Raw genomic sequence first — 20,211 nt, 5'->3', positions numbered from 1 at the left:
CGCCCTTCCACTCTGGTGATGGGGTGAGGGCTCTGTGATGTCACCGCCCAGAGCCATTCTGATCACACCCTCTAGGGTGAGGGGAGAGAGAAAGTGCTAGGATCTGGAATCCTTCCCCCCAAGCCTCCGAATCCAAAGGGAAGGGATTGGGACCCACAGAGCCTTTGGGTTGAAGCTGATGATAGAGCAATAACAGTGGAAGCCCCAGGATTTACAGATAGGGGGACTTGGTTGGGCAATCTTGCTGAAAGCCGGGACTAAGGAAAGCTGCATTCGTATAGCAGGCATAGTGGATTTGCGGGGGGAGGGGGGACAGGGCTAAACATCTCCACTTACCCCTTGGATTGACCACAGATAGCATTTATTGAGCACTTGCTACTATGCCAAGTACTTTAAATGGACTGACTCATTTAACCATCATAAAATCCTATGAGGTAGGTACTGCTGCCCTTATAGAAGAGGGAGACAAGGCATAGATGGGCAAAGTGATGTGGGCAACACACTTCCCAATGGCATGTATTTTCCTCCCTGAGCCTACCCCCTGCCTCGTGTCCTCAAATGCAGGGGCACAGGAGTCTCCCCCATGCCCAAACTCTGTCTCTTAGTGCTCAGCTGAGGACAACCCTAGGGTTAGCAACCTAGACAAATAACAGGCATTTCCACTAGGTGGCAGCAGTGTCCATGCCTGCCTGATTGTTTCCCTGTTCTTGCCCAAGGAAGGCACAGCTCCCAGGCTCCAGGCCCTCCCGCCTCATCCCATCAGGTTGCATCAGGTGCTGCAGGGAAAGGTATTGCAGGCATGGGGGTTGTCAGAGGAAGTCCCCTGGCCCATCTCGGGGCAGGTCTCTTGGTCATGCACAGAGCCTTCACAGGCTCCCCCTCTCTGGGTGGGCTCCCCCAAGGGCCATCCCATTTCCCCTTTCTAGTTTCTGCTTTTCCCTTATTTGTCACTTCCCAACAGCCACTTTCACTCCTCTTGCCCCCCCCCAACCAGTGGCTAAGAATTAGCTCCCTTCTGATTGGCAGGTGGACCTGTCTGTCACACTTGTGTCCCACCCCACCCAAGCCCAAGGACACTTCAGGGTCTCCTTGGTTTTATTACACAGTTGCCTGTTCAGCAGCCTCTGACAGTCCCAGTTCCATGATATGCCCCACGCCAGGCCTGTGTCTGTGGCGTGTATGAGGTCCTCTGTCCTATGGAAGGAGGCTCCTTCCTCCACTGGATTCGTACCCCTCATCTTTCCAATCCTCAGGGACTACCCAACCATTCTCCTAACAACAACCCTGAGAGGTACTTGTCAGGGTCAGCTTCTACTTCCTAAACAAGGAAAAGGCGCAGAGAGAAAAAAAAGGGGGGGAAAGAGGAGACAGACTAACATCTATGGGGCCTCCTGCAGGACTGGCTTTTGTGGGCGTCTTTTCCCTACTCTTATCTCTTCTAAGAAAGAGGAAGTGATTTACCCAATGACACAGGCATGTGAGGGGCAGCAGGGACTCAACCTGGTTCCAGGCTCTGGCCCAAGGCTCCCTCCCCAAGTCTGCATGCAGCTGCCCTTGGGGGCTTAGCTGGGAGACGGGGTCCTGGGAGAAGGGGTCCAGAGCCCTTAGCCTTTGGAGTGGATTTGGCAGTTTCCTCCATTGCCTCAAAAGAACACTGCTGTCCTCTCTACCAGAAAAGGCCCTTTGGACACAAGCAGTGAATTATCCGTTCATTTATTCATCCAACCATTAAATAAATGTATTGAGCTCCTGTTATGTGCTGGGCTCCATTTATGGCTTAGATAGAAATCACCAGGGCATGGTCTCTGCCCGCGGGGACCACAGGGGAGAGAACTCAGGGATGCACATCGTTAAGAGTATAGACAGACAATCCCTAAGGGGCTGTCTACACTTGCTGTCATCGCTCCCTCACCTTTAGTGTATTCTTCAAACCCTTCAGACCTGGCTTTGTCCCTCCCACTCCACTGAAGCCACTTTGGCCAGGTCTGCCAATGACCCCATAACTCGCCACATCTAACGATTATTCTGTCTTTTTACTTCTGTCATCTAATGGTTGGTTCTGTCTCTCAGAATCCCTGCCTCCAGGCATGGGGGCCACACTCACCAGTTTTCTCGACTCCTCCTCCTCTGAGCTGCTCAGGCTTGGACCTTCTCTTTTCTATCTATACCCTCTCTCCCTAAGTGATCTCATCCAGTCTCATGGCTTTAAATACCATCTATATGCTGGTGACTCACAAATGTATATTTCCAGCCCAGCCCTCTCCTCTCCTCCAGACTCCCCTACCCAGCTTCCTGCTTCATGGCTCTGTATGTCCAAAAACATCTCAAACTCAATAGATCCCAAGTGGAGCTCTTGATTCTCCTATCTCAAACCTACGCCTTCTTTCCATTGCAGCAAATGGGCTCACTATTCCTCTAGATGCTCTGCTCAACACAAAAACCTAGGAATCATCTCAAACCCCTCCCTATTTCTCTCCTGACAAACCCATAATCAAGACTTGTTGGCTGCGACTTCCCTGGAGGTCCAGTGGTTAACACTCCATGCCTCCACTGCAGGGGGCGTGGGTTCGATCCCTGGTCAGGGAACTAAGATCCCACATGCCACGTGCGGTCAAAAAAAAAAAAAAAAAAAAAAAGACCTGTTGGCTCATCTCCAACCTAAATCTCAAATCTATCCACTTCCCTTCCCCTCCAGCGCCGCCTTGCCCCCCCTCATTCAAGCCAACCCTATGTCTCATCTGGCTTATTGCAACGGCCTATGCACTGCTTGATCTCTATTCTCTCTTCCCCCCAGCAAGAACAAACCAGAACACGTGGATCCACTACTTAAAACCCTCCAGTGGCTTCCCTTGGCTCCTGTGTTATTTTGAACTTCTTACCCTGATCTGCGAGACTCTTGTCTACCTACCCACCTCGGGTTTTCCCGAGCTTCCCTTCCTCAGCACACCCCAGCCTTTGCACACACCTCTGCCTAGGACACTCTTGCCCCCAACTTGACCCAGTAATTCCTCCTCATCTTCCAGGTCTCAGCTGAGACGACACTTCCCCTGGGAAGTGAACCTGAGTTTTCTGACCATCCCCTGTCACCGCATCAGTCTGACTGCACTGGAGTTGTCTGTGTATTTGCCTGTCTCCCCTACAAGCCTGTGAAGCCAGAGATCATTGACCTTGGTCATAGCTGTAGCACCACAGTATAGAATAAGTATTCAATAAATATTTATTGGCTTAATGGATGGATGAAAAGCCTTTCCACCTCTGGACAAACCAGGGCTCAGAACTGTCTGTATTTTCCCCTGTGACTGGCTGCAACTCCAGCCTCATCCTTGCCTTCCTGCAACAAGGCTTTCTGGAGGTGAGCTGCTGGGCCTGAGCTAAACCCCAGGAGAAGAAAGCAGTGCAGGAAGCAGGGCTGGGCTTCTTGCCCAGCTCGCCCCTCCTTTTACTGCAGGCCCAGGTCTGCCTCTCCCCAAACCCACCCGCCCCTGGACGGTGTCTCCCTTAGTCCTGCCTCCTCCTTTCTTATCCTGGAGAACCTCAGAGGAAACCTAATGGTTGCCTTTATCTAAAAAAAGATATTATTTTAGTGTATTCTTTTGAGTAGGTAACATATGCACATGGTACAAAATAAATCCTCTTCCTGCCCTCCCCTGCCTCACAGCAGCCTCCTCAGAGGTCACCATAGTTACCACTTTCTTGTGCAGCCTTCCAGGAATAATTTATGCACAAATAAACAAACATATATAAGCGCTCTTTTTTTTTTTTTTTTACTCAAATGGCAGCATTCCATTCATGCTCCTCCTTACCTTAGTTTTTTCAGTTACCATGAGATTGTGAAGATGATTCTGTACAAGTGCAAAAAGGGCCTCTTTCTTCGTCATGGCTGCATGTTATTTCACTGTGTGAAATTCTCATAACTGATTGAACCAGTCGTGGACATTTAGGTTGTTTCCAGTCTTTTGCCATTGCAGACATGCTGCAGTTAATAGCCTTGAACTTCTATTATTTTGCTCATGGGCCAAATCCTAGAAGTGGATTTTTTGGATCAAAGAGTCTGACAGTGGCTATGTAACTGAAAGTGGGGTCCGGCTGCTTGCTGTGCAAAAGCCAATAAAGGGGCAAGGTTGGTGCAAAGGAAAGTTTGCTTTATTTTGGATGCTGGCAACCAGTGGGGAGGGTGGACTCCTGTCCGAAGGGCGACTCCCCCCCACTGACAATCAGTGGGCAAGAGCTTTTATAGATGGAGGGAGGGGGCTACATGCAGAAACAGCACAGTCAGCTCTGACAGTCATGTTGAAATTGGTCCTGCGGTGGTCTGATCAGTGTCATCTTGATTGTTTTAAGTACAGTTAGTCTTTAGTTCCAGGGTTGATTTGTTCCCATTTCTTGGAGGCCAGTTCTTGGAATTGTGGGAGCTTATGTCATGGCTACAGTCCGGTCATCATGTAGTTAACTTCTTCCACCTGGTGCGGGTTTCAGTATCTACAAGACAGCTCACGGGAGATGGCTCAGAATATTATCTATAGCCCTTGAGAAGGAACTAAGGGTCCTTAACTATGCTTAATAACTAAACTATTATTATTTAGTCTTGCTGGACTGTTTTCCTTTGTTTCTGCATTTTCTCACTTCTCTGATTAAACGCATTCTTTTTTTAAAATTTATTTATTTATTTAATTAATTATTTATTTTTGGCTGTGTTGGGTCTTTGTTGCTGCGCCGCGGGCTTTTCTCTAGTTGTGGCTCGCGGGCACTAGAGTGCAGGCTCAGTAGTTGTGGCTCATGGGCTTAGTTGCTCCGTGGCACGTGGGATCTTCCCGGACCAGGGCTCGAACCCGTGTCCCCTGCATTGGCAGGCGGATTCTTAACCACTGCGCCACCAGGGAAGCCCTAAACTTATTGTTTGGCTAAAGTTTTCCCACAGACAAAAGGCAGGCTGAGGACACGGAGGGGCAAAGACCATAGGGTCCTGCTCCATTTCAGCTACAGAGGTGGTGCTCATTTACCCACAGCCTCACCAACACTGTGTGTTAACATTTGCTTTGAATTTCACCATTTGATGAGTGACAAGTGGTATCTCAGTATAGTTTGGTTTTACATTTCTCTTACTTTAAAAAAATTGGGGTAAAAATCCACATGTGAATGAATAGTTATATCTTAGCCGTTTTCAGTCACAAAGTTCAGCAATGTTAAGTATATTCACATTGCTATGCAACCTAAAATCACAATATTTAGTGATGCCAAACTAGTGCCAGGCCTAGCATGCGGCAGCCTTTGCTCCCCAGTAGTGGGGGAGACAGAAATGGAAACAGACATGACAAACCAGAGCTACCAGAGCTGAGACAGAACTGGAAGCTGGGGGCTGGGCTGGGGGTGGGGAGATGTTCCAGTAAGTCTCTTAGGAAGAGGGGGTCCAGGATGACCCCTAAAGAAAGGAAAGATCTTCCAGGCTGAGGAACTTGTATGAGCAAAGGTCCACAGGTCTGAGAGATCCAGGTGTGTTCTGGGAACCGCAAGTAATGTTCCTGAGAGCCAGCAAGATGAGCACGGGGGATGAGATTAGAGAAGTCAGGGTCTTGGGCTGAAGGGCCTTGAAGGTCACTGTGAGGACTTTGTCACTGGGGGCTGGCAAGTTTTGGACAAAGGAGAGCCAAGATCAAAGGCTGGAGTTAGACTGACAGGCAGGTGGCAGGGCTCAGGTGAGAGACAGCAGAGAGGGGAGGAAGGCCTGCAGGGCTCTGAGCCATTCAGAGAGAAACCCCACGCTCCACTCCACCTGAGGGACAACTGGAGATGGGAGGGTGAGGGAAGGCGGATTCCCAAAGGAGATGCCATCCCTGAGAGGGGGACTTGGACCCTCGGGGGCTGGGTTGGGTCACAGGAGAGAAGCCTGAACAGCTAAAGGAAGGAGGCGTGGGGGGAAGCCACAGCCTCAGACCTCAGACTGTCAGGTTTCCCAGCCAGGGTCCGAGACCCCGAGATTTCAAACCAGGGACCGCAGGCGGATCAGACCCCCTTCCCCAGCCCGTTCCTGGGTCACTGCGGATCTCTAAGCCCCGCCCCCACAGGCCCCGCCCCTACGGAAATTTGGTAGGGGAGGGCCAGACACCCTCCCCTCCTCCTCCAAGCGCTCTCTGCGGGGGAGGGGCATAAGGACGCGCGAGGTGGGGGGCGGGGGGGAGGAGGAGCCGGCGTCACCATGGCAACTAGGCCGGTGGTCTGCCCTGGAGACCCGGGAGGGGAGCTAAGAGAGAGGGGCGGAGGGAGGCTCCGCCGGCTCGGCGCGGGGGCGGCGCGGGGCCCCGGGTCTCCGGGGAGGAGTTGGGGAACACCGGGCAGTTCTCACTGTGGGTTCCTGGCGGCGCAGGGAGCCCGTGTGTTTGCGAGCGTGTGTATGCGAAGTTCTCCGGGGTGAGTGTGCCAGCGCGTGTCTGGGTTTGTGCATGACTGTGGTGTGCGCACGTGGGCGCAGGCGTGTGCGCGGGAGTGCCCCTGCAAGATGCGTGTGCCAGCCTGCCCGTGAATGTGTGTGCACCCGTGTGCGCTCCTAAGTGTGCCCGGGCGGGCGCCGGCGGGAGAGTCCCGCCCCCTCCCCAGCCTCCGTCCGCCCCTCCCCGCCCCGCGCCGCCTGCGCCGGCTGCATCCTCGCCTCCACCTCGCTCACCCCCCTCCTCCCCGCACTTTCTCCTGCTCTCCCTCCCTCTCGGCTCAGACTGCCGGACTCAGCGCTCTTCTCGCCGGCCGCCCTGGGAATCGCCGGCTGCCACCGCCCAGCTCGCACCCGCTGGCCCCCCAGTGCTTGGGCACCTGTTGGAGGCGCAGAGACAGGTGCAGGGGGCTGGGCTACCGGGGGCGAGAGGGTGAGGGTGAGTGTGTGTTAGCCTGTGTGTGCCCCTGGGGGTGTTTAGCTCTCCGGAGGCTGTAATTTCTGGCTCCTCTGGAGAGCCAATTTCAGGAGGAGGCATCTGAGGCAGGGGTCCTCACCTTGGGTGGCAGTGGATGGGGGCCCAGGCAGGCGGGCAGATCCTGGGGCTGAACGAACGGACAGTGGGAAGTGAAAACCTAAGAGGTGGGTGACCCCCAGACCAGACAAGCGCCTGGTGCAGAAGGATAGTCAGAGCCTCAGAGAGACAGAGGAGGGGGCCTATGGGGCAGCTTCAGGGGTAGGCATGGCCCAGGGCAGACAGAAGCCCAGAATGAGGGGCTGGAGCTGGGAAGAGGACAGAGGGACAATCTAGAGGAAAGTGGGCAAGGCTGAGGTGGAGCCAGGACCTATCTGGGGGGAGTGGGCTGGCAGCCCAGCCCCGTGGAGCACAGCTTGGGGTCTGGAGGGCCCAGGCCTTCTGCCTGCCCGTCAGCGGGCACAGGCTGCCCTCTCCCTCAGCACCTAGGAAGGGAGGCCAGTGAGGGCCCACAGACCCCGGCGGGTGCCGCCTGGCCCTCAGCCAGCAGACGGGTAGGTTTGAGAAGTCAGCCCCGGGCTCAAGCTCTCTCGAACCTCCCTCCCCCAGCCAGGGGTGCTGCATGAGGGGCCGGAGGGGCGATCGCATGACCATCAACATCCAGGAGCACATGGCCATCAACGTGTGCCCGGGGCCCATCCGGCCCATCCGCCAGATCTCTGACTACTTCCCCCGCCGGGGACCAGGACCTGAAGGGGGTGGCGGGGGCTTCGGAGAGGCCCCTGCTCATCTGGGCCCCCTGGCCCTGGCACCCCCTGCAGCCCTCCTTGGGGCCACCACGCCCGAGGATGGAGCTGAGGTGGACAACTATGACTCGGATGATACCAGTGAGTCTGCGGGCTTGAAGGGCCCAGGGTGCTAATGGGGGCCTCCAGGCTTGTGGGAAGGGGATGCGGCCCTGCTGGGGGTGGGGAGGTGGCGGGCACCACCACCACAGCTGCAGTCAGAGTGGAGATTACAGCTTCAGCTAGGCTCAATATTCAATATTTCTGCTGAGACACTCAACCACCCACAGAGCACCAGTTGCAGCTCAGCCAGGGACCCAGACGTGCACACACTCGCAGGCTGACAGGCACAGACACGTACAAACCTTCACAGCTGGCACACGTAGCAGGCCTGCCCACCCGTCTCTCACACACACCTGTCTTTACTCACGGACTCAGGTTACCTCTTCCCTCTTCTCCAGCCGCCCTGGGCACGCTGGAGTTTGACCTTCTCTACGACCAGGCTTCCTGCACTCTGCACTGTAGTATCCTCAGGGCCAAGGTGGGTACTCCCTGCCTCCCGAGAGCCCTGGCCCTGTTTGTCTCCTACCCTGAGATGGGTGCGCTTCCATCCTCCCTCCCCTTCCCCAGGCCTGACTCCTGCTCCTCTCCCAGCACCCATCTTGGCTCTCCAGCCCCCAAGGGTCCACACTGCAGAGAGAGGGAGGGAGGGTGGGCAGGCTGGGAGCTCACAGCCCTCTTCCCTCCCCTCCTCCCCAGGGCCTCAAGCCCATGGATTTCAATGGCCTGGCCGACCCCTACGTCAAGCTGCACCTGCTGCCTGGAGCCTGCAAGGTAACGGCCTCCCCCTCCCCTTGCCCCCCAGCCTGACCCAGCTTGTGGGTCTGCCCCCAACCTTCGTCTGCCTCCAGCCTCTGTGGGTCTGGGGGACATGTACTGTGAACACTTCGTCCCCACACCTAAGGCCAATAAGCTAAAAACTAAGACTCAGAGGAACACGCTGAATCCCGTGTGGAATGAGGACCTGACGTACAGCGGAATCACAGATGATGACATCACCCACAAGGTGCTCAGGTGAGGGGTCCGTCCTCCCGGTTACCAACGAGTCCAGCTCAGCACCTCCTTGGGGACAGCTGTCATTGGAACCTTCTTTGGTTGGTCGACCCACCTCCCATTAAGCCCTCAGATGCTCTAGAACCATCAGTGGCTCCCTATCCCCTTCAGGATTCCCCTGCCTGGATTCCTGCCCTCCAAATAGCTCCTACTGCTCCTCCAACAGAGGACCGCCCTCTTGCGACTGGTCGGGTTCCTATCTCCTGACCTTTGCCTGTCGTGTCTCTTCCTGCTTCCTCTCTCGGCTGGCCTAAATCCCACTCATCACTTGAGGCTCTGCCTCCTCCTGCAATCTTTCCCTGGTCACTGAGACCCCTTCTCAGAGCCCCTGACTTAAGTCAGACCTATGCAGCAGAGGTCTGCCCATTCTGCTGCCCGTGTCTCCCTAACATCTCTAAGGAGTGAAGTCTCAAACGACAGAAATGGGAATGAGGCTTAGGGAGGTTAAGTGACTTGCTCAAGGTCATGCGGTTGCTAGGTGGCGGAGCTGGGAATTGAACACCTCTACATGACACAGCTGCTCGAGAGTGTCACAGCAGAAGGCAGGGAAAGGGGCTGCAGACCGAGACGGATGGAAGTAAAAGCAATAATCTCTTAATTGCTGGGCTCATGAGTCTCTCCCAGGCTGGCTCCCTGCTCCACACAGGAAAGGACAGGGGCTCTAGGGGGAGGTATGCGCTCCTGGTCCAACTGCTCAAGGCTCCTTCAGGCCCTTCTAGCTCTTACGTCCTGGACCTGTGACGCACATCCACCAGTGCACACCCTGTGCATGTTCAGTTGGATCCTGTCCCCAGGCCCCCCTGAATGGAGGCAGTATGTGTGTGTGTGTGTGAGGTAGCGTTCCCAAGATTTGTGAGGGCTTCCTCAAGGAGCTGAGCAGGTCCTGATGGGCCAGGGACAGCCTGGGCAGCTGGAAAGGGAGGGGCAGAGTAACAGGGCAAATCAAAGCATCCTCCCCCAGCTCCAGGCCTGGTGCTCCCCACACAGCCCTGAGACAGCCCATTTTACAAGTGAGGTGTAGAGTATTTAGGACAGAGCTGGGACCAGCCTCGAGTATTCAGAGTTCAGCCAGAGGACCTTTCTCCCACACTGGAGTGGGGCTCAGGGACCCCAGGGGGCCTTGACCCTGCAGTTCCCCACCAGGATCTCCGTCTGTGACGAAGACAAGCTGAGCCACAACGAGTTCATCGGGGAGATCCGTGTACCCCTCCGCCGCCTCAAGCCTTCACAGAAGAAGCATTTTAACATCTGCCTTGAGCGCCAGGTCCCGGTCTGTGCCGGGCTGCGGGGTACCACGGGAAGGGGGCCCTGGGGAGATCAGGTTTCCAGAACTTTCTCTTTGCCCCCTCAGCTGGCTTCACCCTCTTCCATGTCTGTGGCGCTGAGGGGCATCTCCTGTTACCTGAAGGAGGTGAGCCACCCACAGGGACCGCATCTGGGCGGGAGGTGGTGAGGGTGGCGGCTGACGCCCGCGTCTGCCGGCAGCTGGAGCAGGTGGAGCAGGGGCCTGGGCTGCTGGAAGAGCGCGGGCGCATCCTGCTGAGCCTCAGCTATAGTTCTCGGCGCCGCGGGCTGCTGGTGGGCATCGTGCGCTGCGCCCACCTGGCTGCCATGGACGTCAACGGCTACTCCGACCCCTACGTCAAGACGTGAGCCCTCCCTAGGGACTTGCCACCAGCCCCATCCTCTTCTGGGCCTGGCCTGTCCCTGACTGACCTGCTCCCCCACCCCGTCCCTCCTCCCCCTCGGCAGGTACCTGAGGCCGGACGTGGATAAGAAATCTAAGCACAAAACATGTGTGAAGAAGAAGACTCTAAACCCGGAATTTAATGAGGTAAATGGGGCAGAGGCCAGAAATCGAGTGGGGCTGGGGCTGGGAGTGGGGGCAGCGCCTCATGGAAGGTGTGGCTTGCCCTGTCCCAGGAGTTCTTCTACGAAATGGAGCTCTCCACTCTGGCCAGCAAGACTCTGGAAGTCACAGTCTGGGACTATGACATTGGCAAATCCAACGACTTCATCGGTGAGGGAGGAGCCCGCTGGGTGGTGCTGATGGAGGGCAGCCCGGCAGAGAGCCCGGCCCTGACCTTACCTGCCTCTACTGCTCCCAGGTGGCGTGGCCCTGGGGCCGGGCGCCCGGAGAGAGGCCCGGAAGCACTGGAGCGACTGTCTGCAGCAGCCGGACGCAGCCCTGGAGCGCTGGCACACCTTGACCAGCCAGTTGCCCCCGGCAGCTGGAGCCCTGCCCTCAGCCTGAGCAGGACAGCGGCCACCCAGCACAGCGCCCTCAGGGCTGGGCCCAGTCGGCGGCCTTCGCACGAGTGTGTTGCACGTTTACACGGGGTGGAGGCCCCACCCCGCACTACTTGTCTTGTTTTGTGAGAGTCTCCGTGGGTCTGTCTTCTTGTGAGGGACTGTGGAGATCTATATTCACATATGCAAACTTCCTCCTGCCTGACTCGCTACAACAGACAAATATGCAAACCACCCATCCAGAGCACACCTGCAGGGGGGATCCCGCAGTGCCCCTGCCCCAAGGCCCCGGCTGCTGCTCCTCTCTCCTGCCTCTCCAGGCTGCCCGTCCCCCTCCCCTCCAGGAAGGAGGTCGGATTAGGGGGGGTTTGGAGGAGGAGGTTTCCAAAAAAGAAAATGACACACAAAAAAAGAGCCACTCCTTTAATACAGAATCTTCATTAAAAAAACACCACCACCGAGCCCTGTACAGCTGCCCTTTTAAGCGGGGGGCCACCGCAGGGTCTCTGCCTCTCTGAGAGGTGGCAGATGCTCCCGGCCACTCATTTAAATAACTGTCCCCTGGACTGGGCTGGGATGTGAAGGCAGGGCCTCTGCCCTCCCTGGAGAGGGCCCACCTTCCGGGGGACATTTCATGCATGTTTACGCCTTTTCTGATTGTGTCAGTGGCCACAGCATGGCAACCGGGCGTCAATAAACGTCTCTGCGGAAGCTGGGTGCTCATGTGTGCTGACACAGAGGGCGCTGGGCAGGGGGTCGGGCAGGGGGGTTCACTCTGGGATGTCGATCACCAGGTCATCATCCCCGTCCAGGGCGTCGTCCCCGCTGCCCGCGTCGCTGAACATCTGCCGAGGGACGGCGCTCAGGATCGTAGGGGGAGGCATCTTGGGCGGGGGCAGTGGGGCCAGGGCTGCCCCCACGCCGGCCCCAGAACCCCGGCCTGGGAAGGTCAGCGGCCCTCCCACGGGGCAGTCAGGGGGTCCTACCGCCATCTGCAGCAGGGGGGAGAAACACAAGGAGGGCCTATCAGGGAGGCACTGGGACCTCCAGGAGGCTGGCACTGCCCTTTAAGACAGTTCCAGAGGATGGGGAAGGGGGCAAAGGCTCATTCAAGGGGTAGTGGACACAGCCAGGCCAGCCACGGCTGGAATCAGGGAGCCTGCCCCACCTCAGCCCTGCAGAGTCTCACACCAGCAAGTGCGTGGGGGTGAGGGGTGGTGATGGAAGTGCTGATGAGGGTGGCGGTGGAAGGAGTCCCACGGGAAACCAGGAGGGAAAGACTGGGCCCTGCCCTTGCCAGTAAGGCACTGTGGCTGCCCCTGGGATAGCAGCCAGAGCCAGAGCCAGAGCCAGCCTGGAGTGCCTGCCTGCCCGCCTCTGGGCACCTCCAATACCACCACCTGCCACCACTGGCCTCCTCTCCCTCCTCCTCCTGAGGGGCTCACTGGTTCAGTGGAGGGTGTCAAAGGTCTTCACCCCCTGCCGTGTGAGGCTTCTGCCTCTTGTATCTGGGAGGGGCCCCTCTTTGGGATCCCCACAGCCACTGGCCTAGGCCAGGCCCTCCTCTCAGCTCACCTGGGCTACGGGACCAGCCTCCTAACTGGACTCCCTGCCTTCAGCCTCTCCCAGATCCAGCTCCTCCTCCGTACTGCAGCCAGAGTAAGCTCTCTAAAACACAAACCTGAGTATGTCACTCCTCTACTCGAGGGCCTCCGGCTCCTCGTTGCCCTCAGGACAGGCAGTGCCTGAGAATAGGCCAGTCCTTCCAACTGGACTGTCCTTTTCTATTTGTCAAAGGTCCTGCTTTGTGCTCTGAGGCTGGGAAGTGGCCTCCGTCCTGCCCAACCCTCCAGCCCCACCCCTGCCAGGTCCTTCTGAATCCTTCCCAGAGCTCTGTGGGCCTCCTGCTTTGCCTGTGGGCACAAACTGAGCACCTACTATGTGCCAGGTGACTTCCATCAATGATCTCTCACCACTCCGACCACCCTGGAAGGGAGGAGAGGTCATCAGCCAGAGGAGGGAATGGAGGCTTGGAAATGGAGGTTTGAAGGCATAGGCCTGCCAGGTCCCCACCAGGCAGTGTCCAGTCTGGCCCCGGGGTAGGGGGATGGCAGTGGTCTTCACAGTGGCCCTTCTGATTGCCTTAACACATTCGGGCCCCTGTGGCCTACTCTCTGCTTCTCAAGGCGGCCCCCTCACCGCCGCTGTTCCTAGCGTGGCATGGAGGGCCAGAGAGGGTTTGTACCTCAGGGGACCGGGGTATGCCAGGACGGATGACAGACAGGAGGCCCAGCTCTGAACAGCGCCCTTGCACCCAATACCAGGCACTCATGTGCACACACGGGAGCAGATGCGCATGCACGACTGAAAAGGCCGGTGGCATGACTGTCCCCCTCCTCTGGCCACCACCTCTTGATTACCTACCCGAGGCCCCATGTCCTACCCCTGCTTGGACTGACTTCATGGCCTCCTCAGCGGGACCCACGGCAGCGAATGCTTATCTGTGGCTTACTAGGGACAAGGCACTGGGCTAAGTGTTTTCTCTCTCTTAACTCATTTTATCCTCACAACGACCCCACCGAACAGAGGAGCAAGCAGAGGCTCCGAGAGTTCAATGACGCGCAAGTCGCACGGCGAGTGCGTGGAGGAAACCCAGCTAAAACGGGCGAGGCCCAGGCTCCTGACTGACCTGCCTCAGTCTTCACAGCGTCCCCTCCCCTCTCCTCACACCACCACGCCCAGAAACTTCAGGGACCCCCACTCTCCTCACGGGACACCCAGCCTTCTATGACCTGACCCACCCTATCTTTCTTTCCTACGCTGTTTGCTCTCACCCCTCCGGCTCCAGCCCAAACACCACTTCTGCCGCGTCCCTGCCTTCCTTCCACAACTGCCTCAGCCTGAATATCCAAATCTCACCCTGGGCTCAAATGTCACCTGTTCTTTGAGGCCGTCCCTGATTTATCCCCTCCCCCATGCACCGCCATTGGTTTGGGCCCTTTTCCCCTGCCTGCCCCGAATGTAGCTCCCTAACACGCCTCTGCACCAGGAGCCAGCACTTCAGAGCCCTGAACTGCCAAGCGCACACCACGCCACGCCTCCACCCGCTGCTCCAGGTTTCTCTGGCCCGTGCCTTCTCCACCAGTCCGCCCGGCCCAGGAAGCAAAACCCCTGCCAAGTAGCGGGAAGCAGGAGCTGAGCAGCATCGTCACCCGTTATCTACTCATTTTCCAGGTTCAAGGACCAAGGTCACGTGGGAGGAAGTGGCAGAGCTGGGGTTCGAACTCCAGAACCCACACTCCTAACCACCACAAGCAGGGCTCCCGTTTCACTTCTGGCTCCAGAGTCTCGAGTCTACAGTTCACCCAACTTGAGAGCTGCCAGCCCGGCCCCTATTTCACTTTGACTCAGAGCTGGAAGGGCACTGTGCCTTCTGTGTCCTCATCTCTCCCGGGACTCAGGGTGCAGAGACCTCTTCTCCTCGCCATCCACCTCCCTGCCCGTGACTTCCAAATACGCCCCCCGTGCGGCCCAGGCTCACGTTACCCAGTTGTCTCGTTGACACTTCCAGACAGCATCTCAAGACGTCCAAAGCCAAACTCACCTTCCTTCCCAAACCTGCTCCTCCCACAGTCCTCCCCGACTCAGAAAAGGGCCACTTCTTTGGCTGCTCAGGCCAAAACCCCTGGAGACACCCTCAACACCCCTCTCTCTCACAGCCCACACGGCTCTTCCTGGGGCTCATTCTTTGAAAGAGACCCATCATCCACTTTTCACCCTTCCCCCCCGCTGCCTGGTTGACTGCAGGAGCCTCCTCACTGGTCTCCCCACTTCCATCCTGACCCCCCACCCACCAGCCTATTCACTGCAGTGTCAAGCAATTTTCTTAACATGTCAATCAGATCAGACGCCCCTCTGCCCCACCTTCTCCAGTGGCTCCCATTTCACTCACAGTACCAGCCAAACTCTTCCCAACACCTCCGAGGCCCTCCACAGCCTTGCCCCTCAGGTGCTGTTCTGACCTGCTCTCTGGTCACTCTCCCTCTCCCTCTCCTCCGACCACACTGGCCTCCTTCCTGGTCCTTGAAGAAGCCGAACACGTACCCACCCCCAGGGCCCCTGCGCTGGTTCCTCCTGAATGAAACACTTTGCAGAGAGCCAGAGGGCTTTGCTCATTTCCTTTAAGTCTCTGACCACCCTACTGTAAATATCAGCCCCATGTACTCTGGTGTTTCCCACGCTCTTTACCTGAATCCATCTTTCTACACTGTTACCTATTTATCTTGCTTGTTTCCTGCCTACCCTTCAAGAACGCGGGCTCCATGAAAGCAGGGATTTCTTTTTTGTTCGCTATTGTATCTGCAGCACCTAGAACGGTGCCTGGTACACAGTAGGTGCTCCACAACACTTGCTGATTACTCGTGGTTTGATCACTCACTTTACAGACACACAATCTGAGACTTAGAGGGTCACGGTCACATGGTTTTTAAGTGGTGCAACCTTGACTTGATTCTAGATCCCACAACTCTGCCCCTCCTTGGGGGCTGCCTGGCAATACAGAACACCTGTGAAAATGAGCCTGGCTCCCAGCCATCTTCACTCGGAGCTCCCCCAGGCTAGGCCTGCCCTGACTGGTCTCACAGGGGCCTGTGAGCCAGGACTTCTGGGACCCGCCCCTCAGCGCCTAACCCTGGGCTGGGTCCCCAGCAGCAGCCCCAAATCGGCCCTTCAAAGTTCTCGGACAGGCCCCCAGCCGTCCTGAGCCTCCCTCAGATGGCTGTCCTGCCGTTCTGGCCCCTCCCTAACGTCCCCCAAACAGGGTACCTTGAGTTTCCGGGGCAGGCGGGGCCGTTTCTCCCGCTTGGGCCTCAGGGGGCTGGGCTCGGGCAGCTGCAGGGCCAGGTAGTCAGAAGGGAATGGGGGGTAGGTGGGGGAAGCCAGCTGCAGGCGGGAGTGAGGGGATGGAGATGGGAAATGGAGTGGATGGGGTGGGGGTAGAAGGAAGAAATGCAAACAGGAGGAAGAATGGAAAAACAAGAGATGGTGATGAGTGTGGCTCCTGAGAACAGACGGGAGGGGACAGCAGCAGGACTGTGTCCTGGGGTCTCCTCTCCTCAGTCACGTCTGTCCCCCATTCCTACACCAGAGAGAAGTAGGCAGCCCCGACTCACACCCCTCCGAGGACGCTTGCTGGCCACACCCAGACAGATGTTCTTGGTGCTGGGCTGGCTTCACCCTGAGGGCTGGACCCTCTGCCCAAATGATGCCCACCTTATTCCCAGGCATCTGACCATTTCCCACCCATGACCCCAACTCACCGAGCTCAGGTATGGGGAGGGGGCCCCAGAGGCCTGAAGGGGAAACCCTGTTGAAGGAGGCAGGGAGAGGCTGGTGGGGGAGGGGGCACCCCCCAGCGGAGGGCTTCTCTTCCTGGAGAAAGGACAGGGGAGGGAGTCAGAGGCAAGAGGCAGCCCAGGTACCCTCTCCAACCGCCCCCACCCTCCAGGGAAGAATGATGGCTTCTTCTCACCTCTTAGGGGCTGGCGTGTCCGACAACTTGGGTGTCCCCTCTGTCTCGCTGTTATCTGAAGATGCAGTGGCATCTGAGTCTGTGAGGGGGAGGGCTGGTAAGTAGTGGGTGGGAGTCTCCGTCTACCCCAGAGGGGCGTAATCTCAACTCTACGGAAGGGTTCTGGGGAATCTGAAGGGCACACAGGTGCTATTCTGGGGAGGCCCACAGCTTCCCCGGCTGCTTAAAATGTCCTTTACAACCTAATTCCTGCCTGGACTCCTCCATGGTAACATATTGTCAAGCATTTTCTACGTGCCAGGCTCTGAACAGGTGCTTGACATTCACTGCCTCTCCTTGTCTTCAGAACTATCCAAGGAGGAAAGGGAAGACGTCACCTCCGCTTTTCAGATGCAGTCACGGAGGCTCAGAAAGGAAGGTGTGGGACTGGGACTTGAGCCCAGGCCTCCAACTCCTGACCATTTTATGCTACTCTCTCCTTATTCGCCTCTAAGCTGTCCAGTGCTTACCTCTGCCTCACTCCCCATATGCAGGGTCCTGGTAATTTGCCCCTCAAATCTCTCCTACCTTCACCCACTGCTCCCCATTCCAACTGTCACGAGGTCAGGTCACCACCATGTCAAAATTGCCTGCTAAGCAATCTCACCTCACCTGCCAACCACTGTCCTCCCCAACCGCAGAACCACCTAAAACGCAAAACTGATCACATCCTTCCCAATGCCTGCAAGCATTTTAAGTGCTTCTTAATATAGCCCCAACCCACCTTTCTGGTCTCCCAACCAAACTGTATTCTTCACATCACACCAACCTATTTTCTCAAAACCAAAATTCATTCCCCAGATTTGTGTCTCTATCTAGAAGGCCCATCATTCACTTAACAGATAACCATTTACAAGTAAAATACGCTATTCTCGTTTTCTCTGCTCAGATAGATCCTTTAAGAAGCACATTAAATGCCACCTTTCTGAGAAGTCTCCCAGAATCCCTCAGGCCCAGTTGATGGCTGACTCTTCCAGAACTCTCTACTCTCACTGGTCACGGCTCTCCTCACTCTGCTAGGACGTATCATATGTGGGTGTCTCCCTGACCACACTGTGGCCTTCTCCAGGAGATAAGTGGTGGCTTATGTCTCTGGCTCTTGTTTCTCAACTATATCCCACTCTGATCATAAACAAGGTGGGTTCCCTCACGCCTCCTATCCTGAAGTCCCCCTCCAAAAGGAAGTTAACTGAAAGACCTCCAAGAAGGAACACGAAGGCAATGAGAAGCTAGAATGAAAGCCAAATGTTTTGCCATGACCTACAAGAGTTGGCTCCTACCTACTTCTTTGACCGCATCTACTGTCTTCCTATAACATGTAAATGAGTAAGTGTTGAATGTTCTAATAAAACATTATTTACAAAAACAAGCAATCTGGGGACTTCCCTGCTGGGGCAGTGGTTAAGAATCCGCTGGCCAGTGCAGGGGGCATGGGTTCGATCCCTGGTCCGGGAAGATCCCACATGCCGCGGAGCATCTAAGCCCGTGTGCCACAACTACTGAGCCCACGCTCTAGAGCCCACGAGCCGCAACTACTGAAGCCCGCGCGCCTAGAGCCCATACTCCGCAACAAGAGAAGCCACTGCAATGAGAAGCCTGCGCACCGCAACGAAGAGTAGCCCCCGCTCACCACAACTAGAGAAAGCCCGCGCGCGGCAAAGAAGACCCAACGCAGCCAAAAATAAATAAATAAATAAATTAGAAAACCAAAAACAAGCAATCTGGCTGGCTGTTTGCTGACCCTTGCTCTAGACACCATGGAGAGAGGTGACTGCGTGTGACATGGCTTATGAGAAAAACTGGGCCACAAAGGCTCACCTTAAGACTTTTTCAAATTGTGGGTATCAACCCAACAGTGGGTCACAAACTCAACTTATTGGTTTACAACCAGCATTAAATGGAAAAAAAAAAAAAAAAAAGCAGTCTAAAAAGTATCAGAACAAACTGCACATAGGGATCTTAACATTATTTCACTAAATTTTGTTTTATAAGCAAGTTAAGTACGTGGGGGTTGGTCACGATGTAAAATATATTATTGGTTGTAAACAGTGCTCAAAAAAAGTTTGAGAACACCGCTTTATGTGCTTCAGCCCTTCTCAAAAAACCTGGTACGTTTTTACCTCAGGGAATCTGCATCTGTGACTCCCTCTGTGGGAAATCTCTCACTCATCTTCACATCTTCTTCTTATCTAGGTCCCAGCTCCAACATTACTTCCTGAAAAAAGCCTTTCTTGAATTTTTTATTAAGATGTTGCCTGCCATCTGCTTTTGTACGCTCTGTAAACTAAGAACGGCTTTTACATTTTTAAATGGTTGGGGGAAAAGAAACTCCAAAGAAAAATATTTCATGACGTGAAAGTTTTATGAAATTCAAATTTCAGTGTTCATAAACAAAGTTTTATTGAAACACAGCCATGCTCACTTATTTACACCTCACCTATTGCTGTTTCTGCACTACAAAGGCAGAGCTGTATAGGGGCAACAGAAATTGTATGTTCTGCAAAGCCTAAAATACTTATTACTTGGCCCTTTACAGAGAAAGTTCATCAACCCCCGTTCTACTCCAATCACTACCACGTAACCCTGATTTTCTTCCTCAGATCTAAAATTCTAGTTTATTTCTTTGCTTACTTACTACCCCCAACGAGAATACAAATTCCAAGAGGCTTTATCCATCTTGGTTACCACTGTATCCCCTGTGCAAAGCTCACTGCCTGAAATACAGCAGATACTCAGTCATACTTGAGTGAAAGAATAGTGAGGAGGAGGACAAGCGACTTGGCTTAAGAACCACTGGAGGCTGTACTGGCCTCCGCGGCCTAAAGGGAGGGCCCAGGAAGCCTGCTGGAGTGCCAGGAGCATGTCCTCCACCAATTTTTCATGACCTCGCTCACCAGAAGAGTCTTCATCCACATTCTCGTACTGCAGAAGTCGGTCTAGGAGGAAACTGAGGGAAGGGGCGGGGAGAACAAGAGTGTTTATTCCCATCTCTGCAATGTTCTCCTGGGCCCTCGTCCCTTCTAGCTGGTCTGTTGGAGCCTCCCAACAGCCCCGAGGCAGGCATCATGCATTTGTGGCCCATTCCAGGATGGGGTCCGAATGCAGATCCACAGAAGCCACATCACCCGCTGGCCTCCCTCCTCCCCTCAACGTGTCTCACCTCTTGTCCCGGGACACCTTCAGCAATTTCCTCTGCGCCTTCCTCAGTTCCTCCTGGAAGCACTCGTGTTCCTGTATTACGGGCAAGGTGGGAGCTGAGCCAACGGCCGTCCGTAAATGGGGCCCGGACGCCGGCCACAGCTCACCCTACTCCCTTTACACACAGGTAAACTGAAGTCCTACGAGCACCAGGCCTCACCCCTCACCGCCTCACCACCCCGGCACTCACGTAGATGAGGAATTTGAGCTTCCGCTTCAGGTTCCGGTATTTCTTCTTGTAGTCCACTTCGCCGTCCGCCGGCCCGTTCATGACCCGCCCCGGGAGAAGCGCCCCAGCACTCGCCGGGAGCCGGGCTACCCCGAGCCGGCTCAGCCCGGCCTCTCCCACCTCCACTTCCGGAGAGTCGGCAGGGCTGTGTCCGCTGGGACTACAACTCCC

General features: G+C 55.7%; 2 protein-coding genes across 4 annotated transcripts; one reads left to right on the top strand and one right to left on the bottom strand.

Moving 5' to 3' along the window:
- The first annotated feature begins 6,668 nt into the window (after positions 1 to 6,668).
- Positions 6,669 to 11,455, top strand: DOC2A (double C2 domain alpha). The gene is made up of 11 exons (XM_007186380.2): positions 6,669 to 6,822; positions 7,506 to 7,783; positions 8,143 to 8,222; positions 8,441 to 8,515; positions 8,646 to 8,755; positions 9,938 to 10,064; positions 10,146 to 10,205; positions 10,280 to 10,443; positions 10,547 to 10,628; positions 10,718 to 10,814; positions 10,903 to 11,455. The coding sequence occupies exons 2-11, from the start codon at positions 7,519 to 7,521 to the stop codon at positions 11,046 to 11,048; spliced, it is 1,206 nt and encodes a 401-aa protein (XP_007186442.1). The 5' UTR covers positions 6,669 to 6,822; positions 7,506 to 7,518; the 3' UTR covers positions 11,049 to 11,455.
- Positions 11,454 to 20,205, bottom strand: INO80E (INO80 complex subunit E). 3 transcript variants are annotated; one of them, XM_028167553.2, is made up of 8 exons: positions 20,002 to 20,205; positions 19,774 to 19,844; positions 19,508 to 19,560; positions 16,575 to 16,653; positions 16,363 to 16,474; positions 15,869 to 15,985; positions 12,620 to 12,712; positions 11,898 to 12,036 (listed from the first exon to the last, which is right to left on the bottom strand). In XM_028167553.2, the coding sequence occupies exons 1-7, from the start codon at positions 20,080 to 20,082 to the stop codon at positions 12,641 to 12,643; spliced, it is 585 nt and encodes a 194-aa protein (XP_028023354.1). In that variant the 5' UTR covers positions 20,083 to 20,205; the 3' UTR covers positions 11,898 to 12,036; positions 12,620 to 12,640. The 3 variants fall into 3 exon arrangements, with proteins under 3 accessions (XP_007186440.1, XP_007186439.1, XP_028023354.1); XM_007186378.3 differs by lacking the exon at positions 12,620 to 12,712 and having other exon boundaries at positions 11,454 to 12,036; XM_007186377.3 differs by lacking the exons at positions 12,620 to 12,712; positions 15,869 to 15,985 and having other exon boundaries at positions 11,454 to 12,036.
- Positions 20,206 to 20,211: the final 6 nt, after the last annotated feature.

This window comes from Balaenoptera acutorostrata, chromosome 15 (genome assembly GCF_949987535.1).
Source record: "Balaenoptera acutorostrata chromosome 15, mBalAcu1.1, whole genome shotgun sequence".
NCBI lineage: Eukaryota > Metazoa > Chordata > Mammalia > Artiodactyla > Balaenopteridae > Balaenoptera > Balaenoptera acutorostrata.
This window is presented reverse-complemented; position numbering and strand designations above follow the sequence as displayed.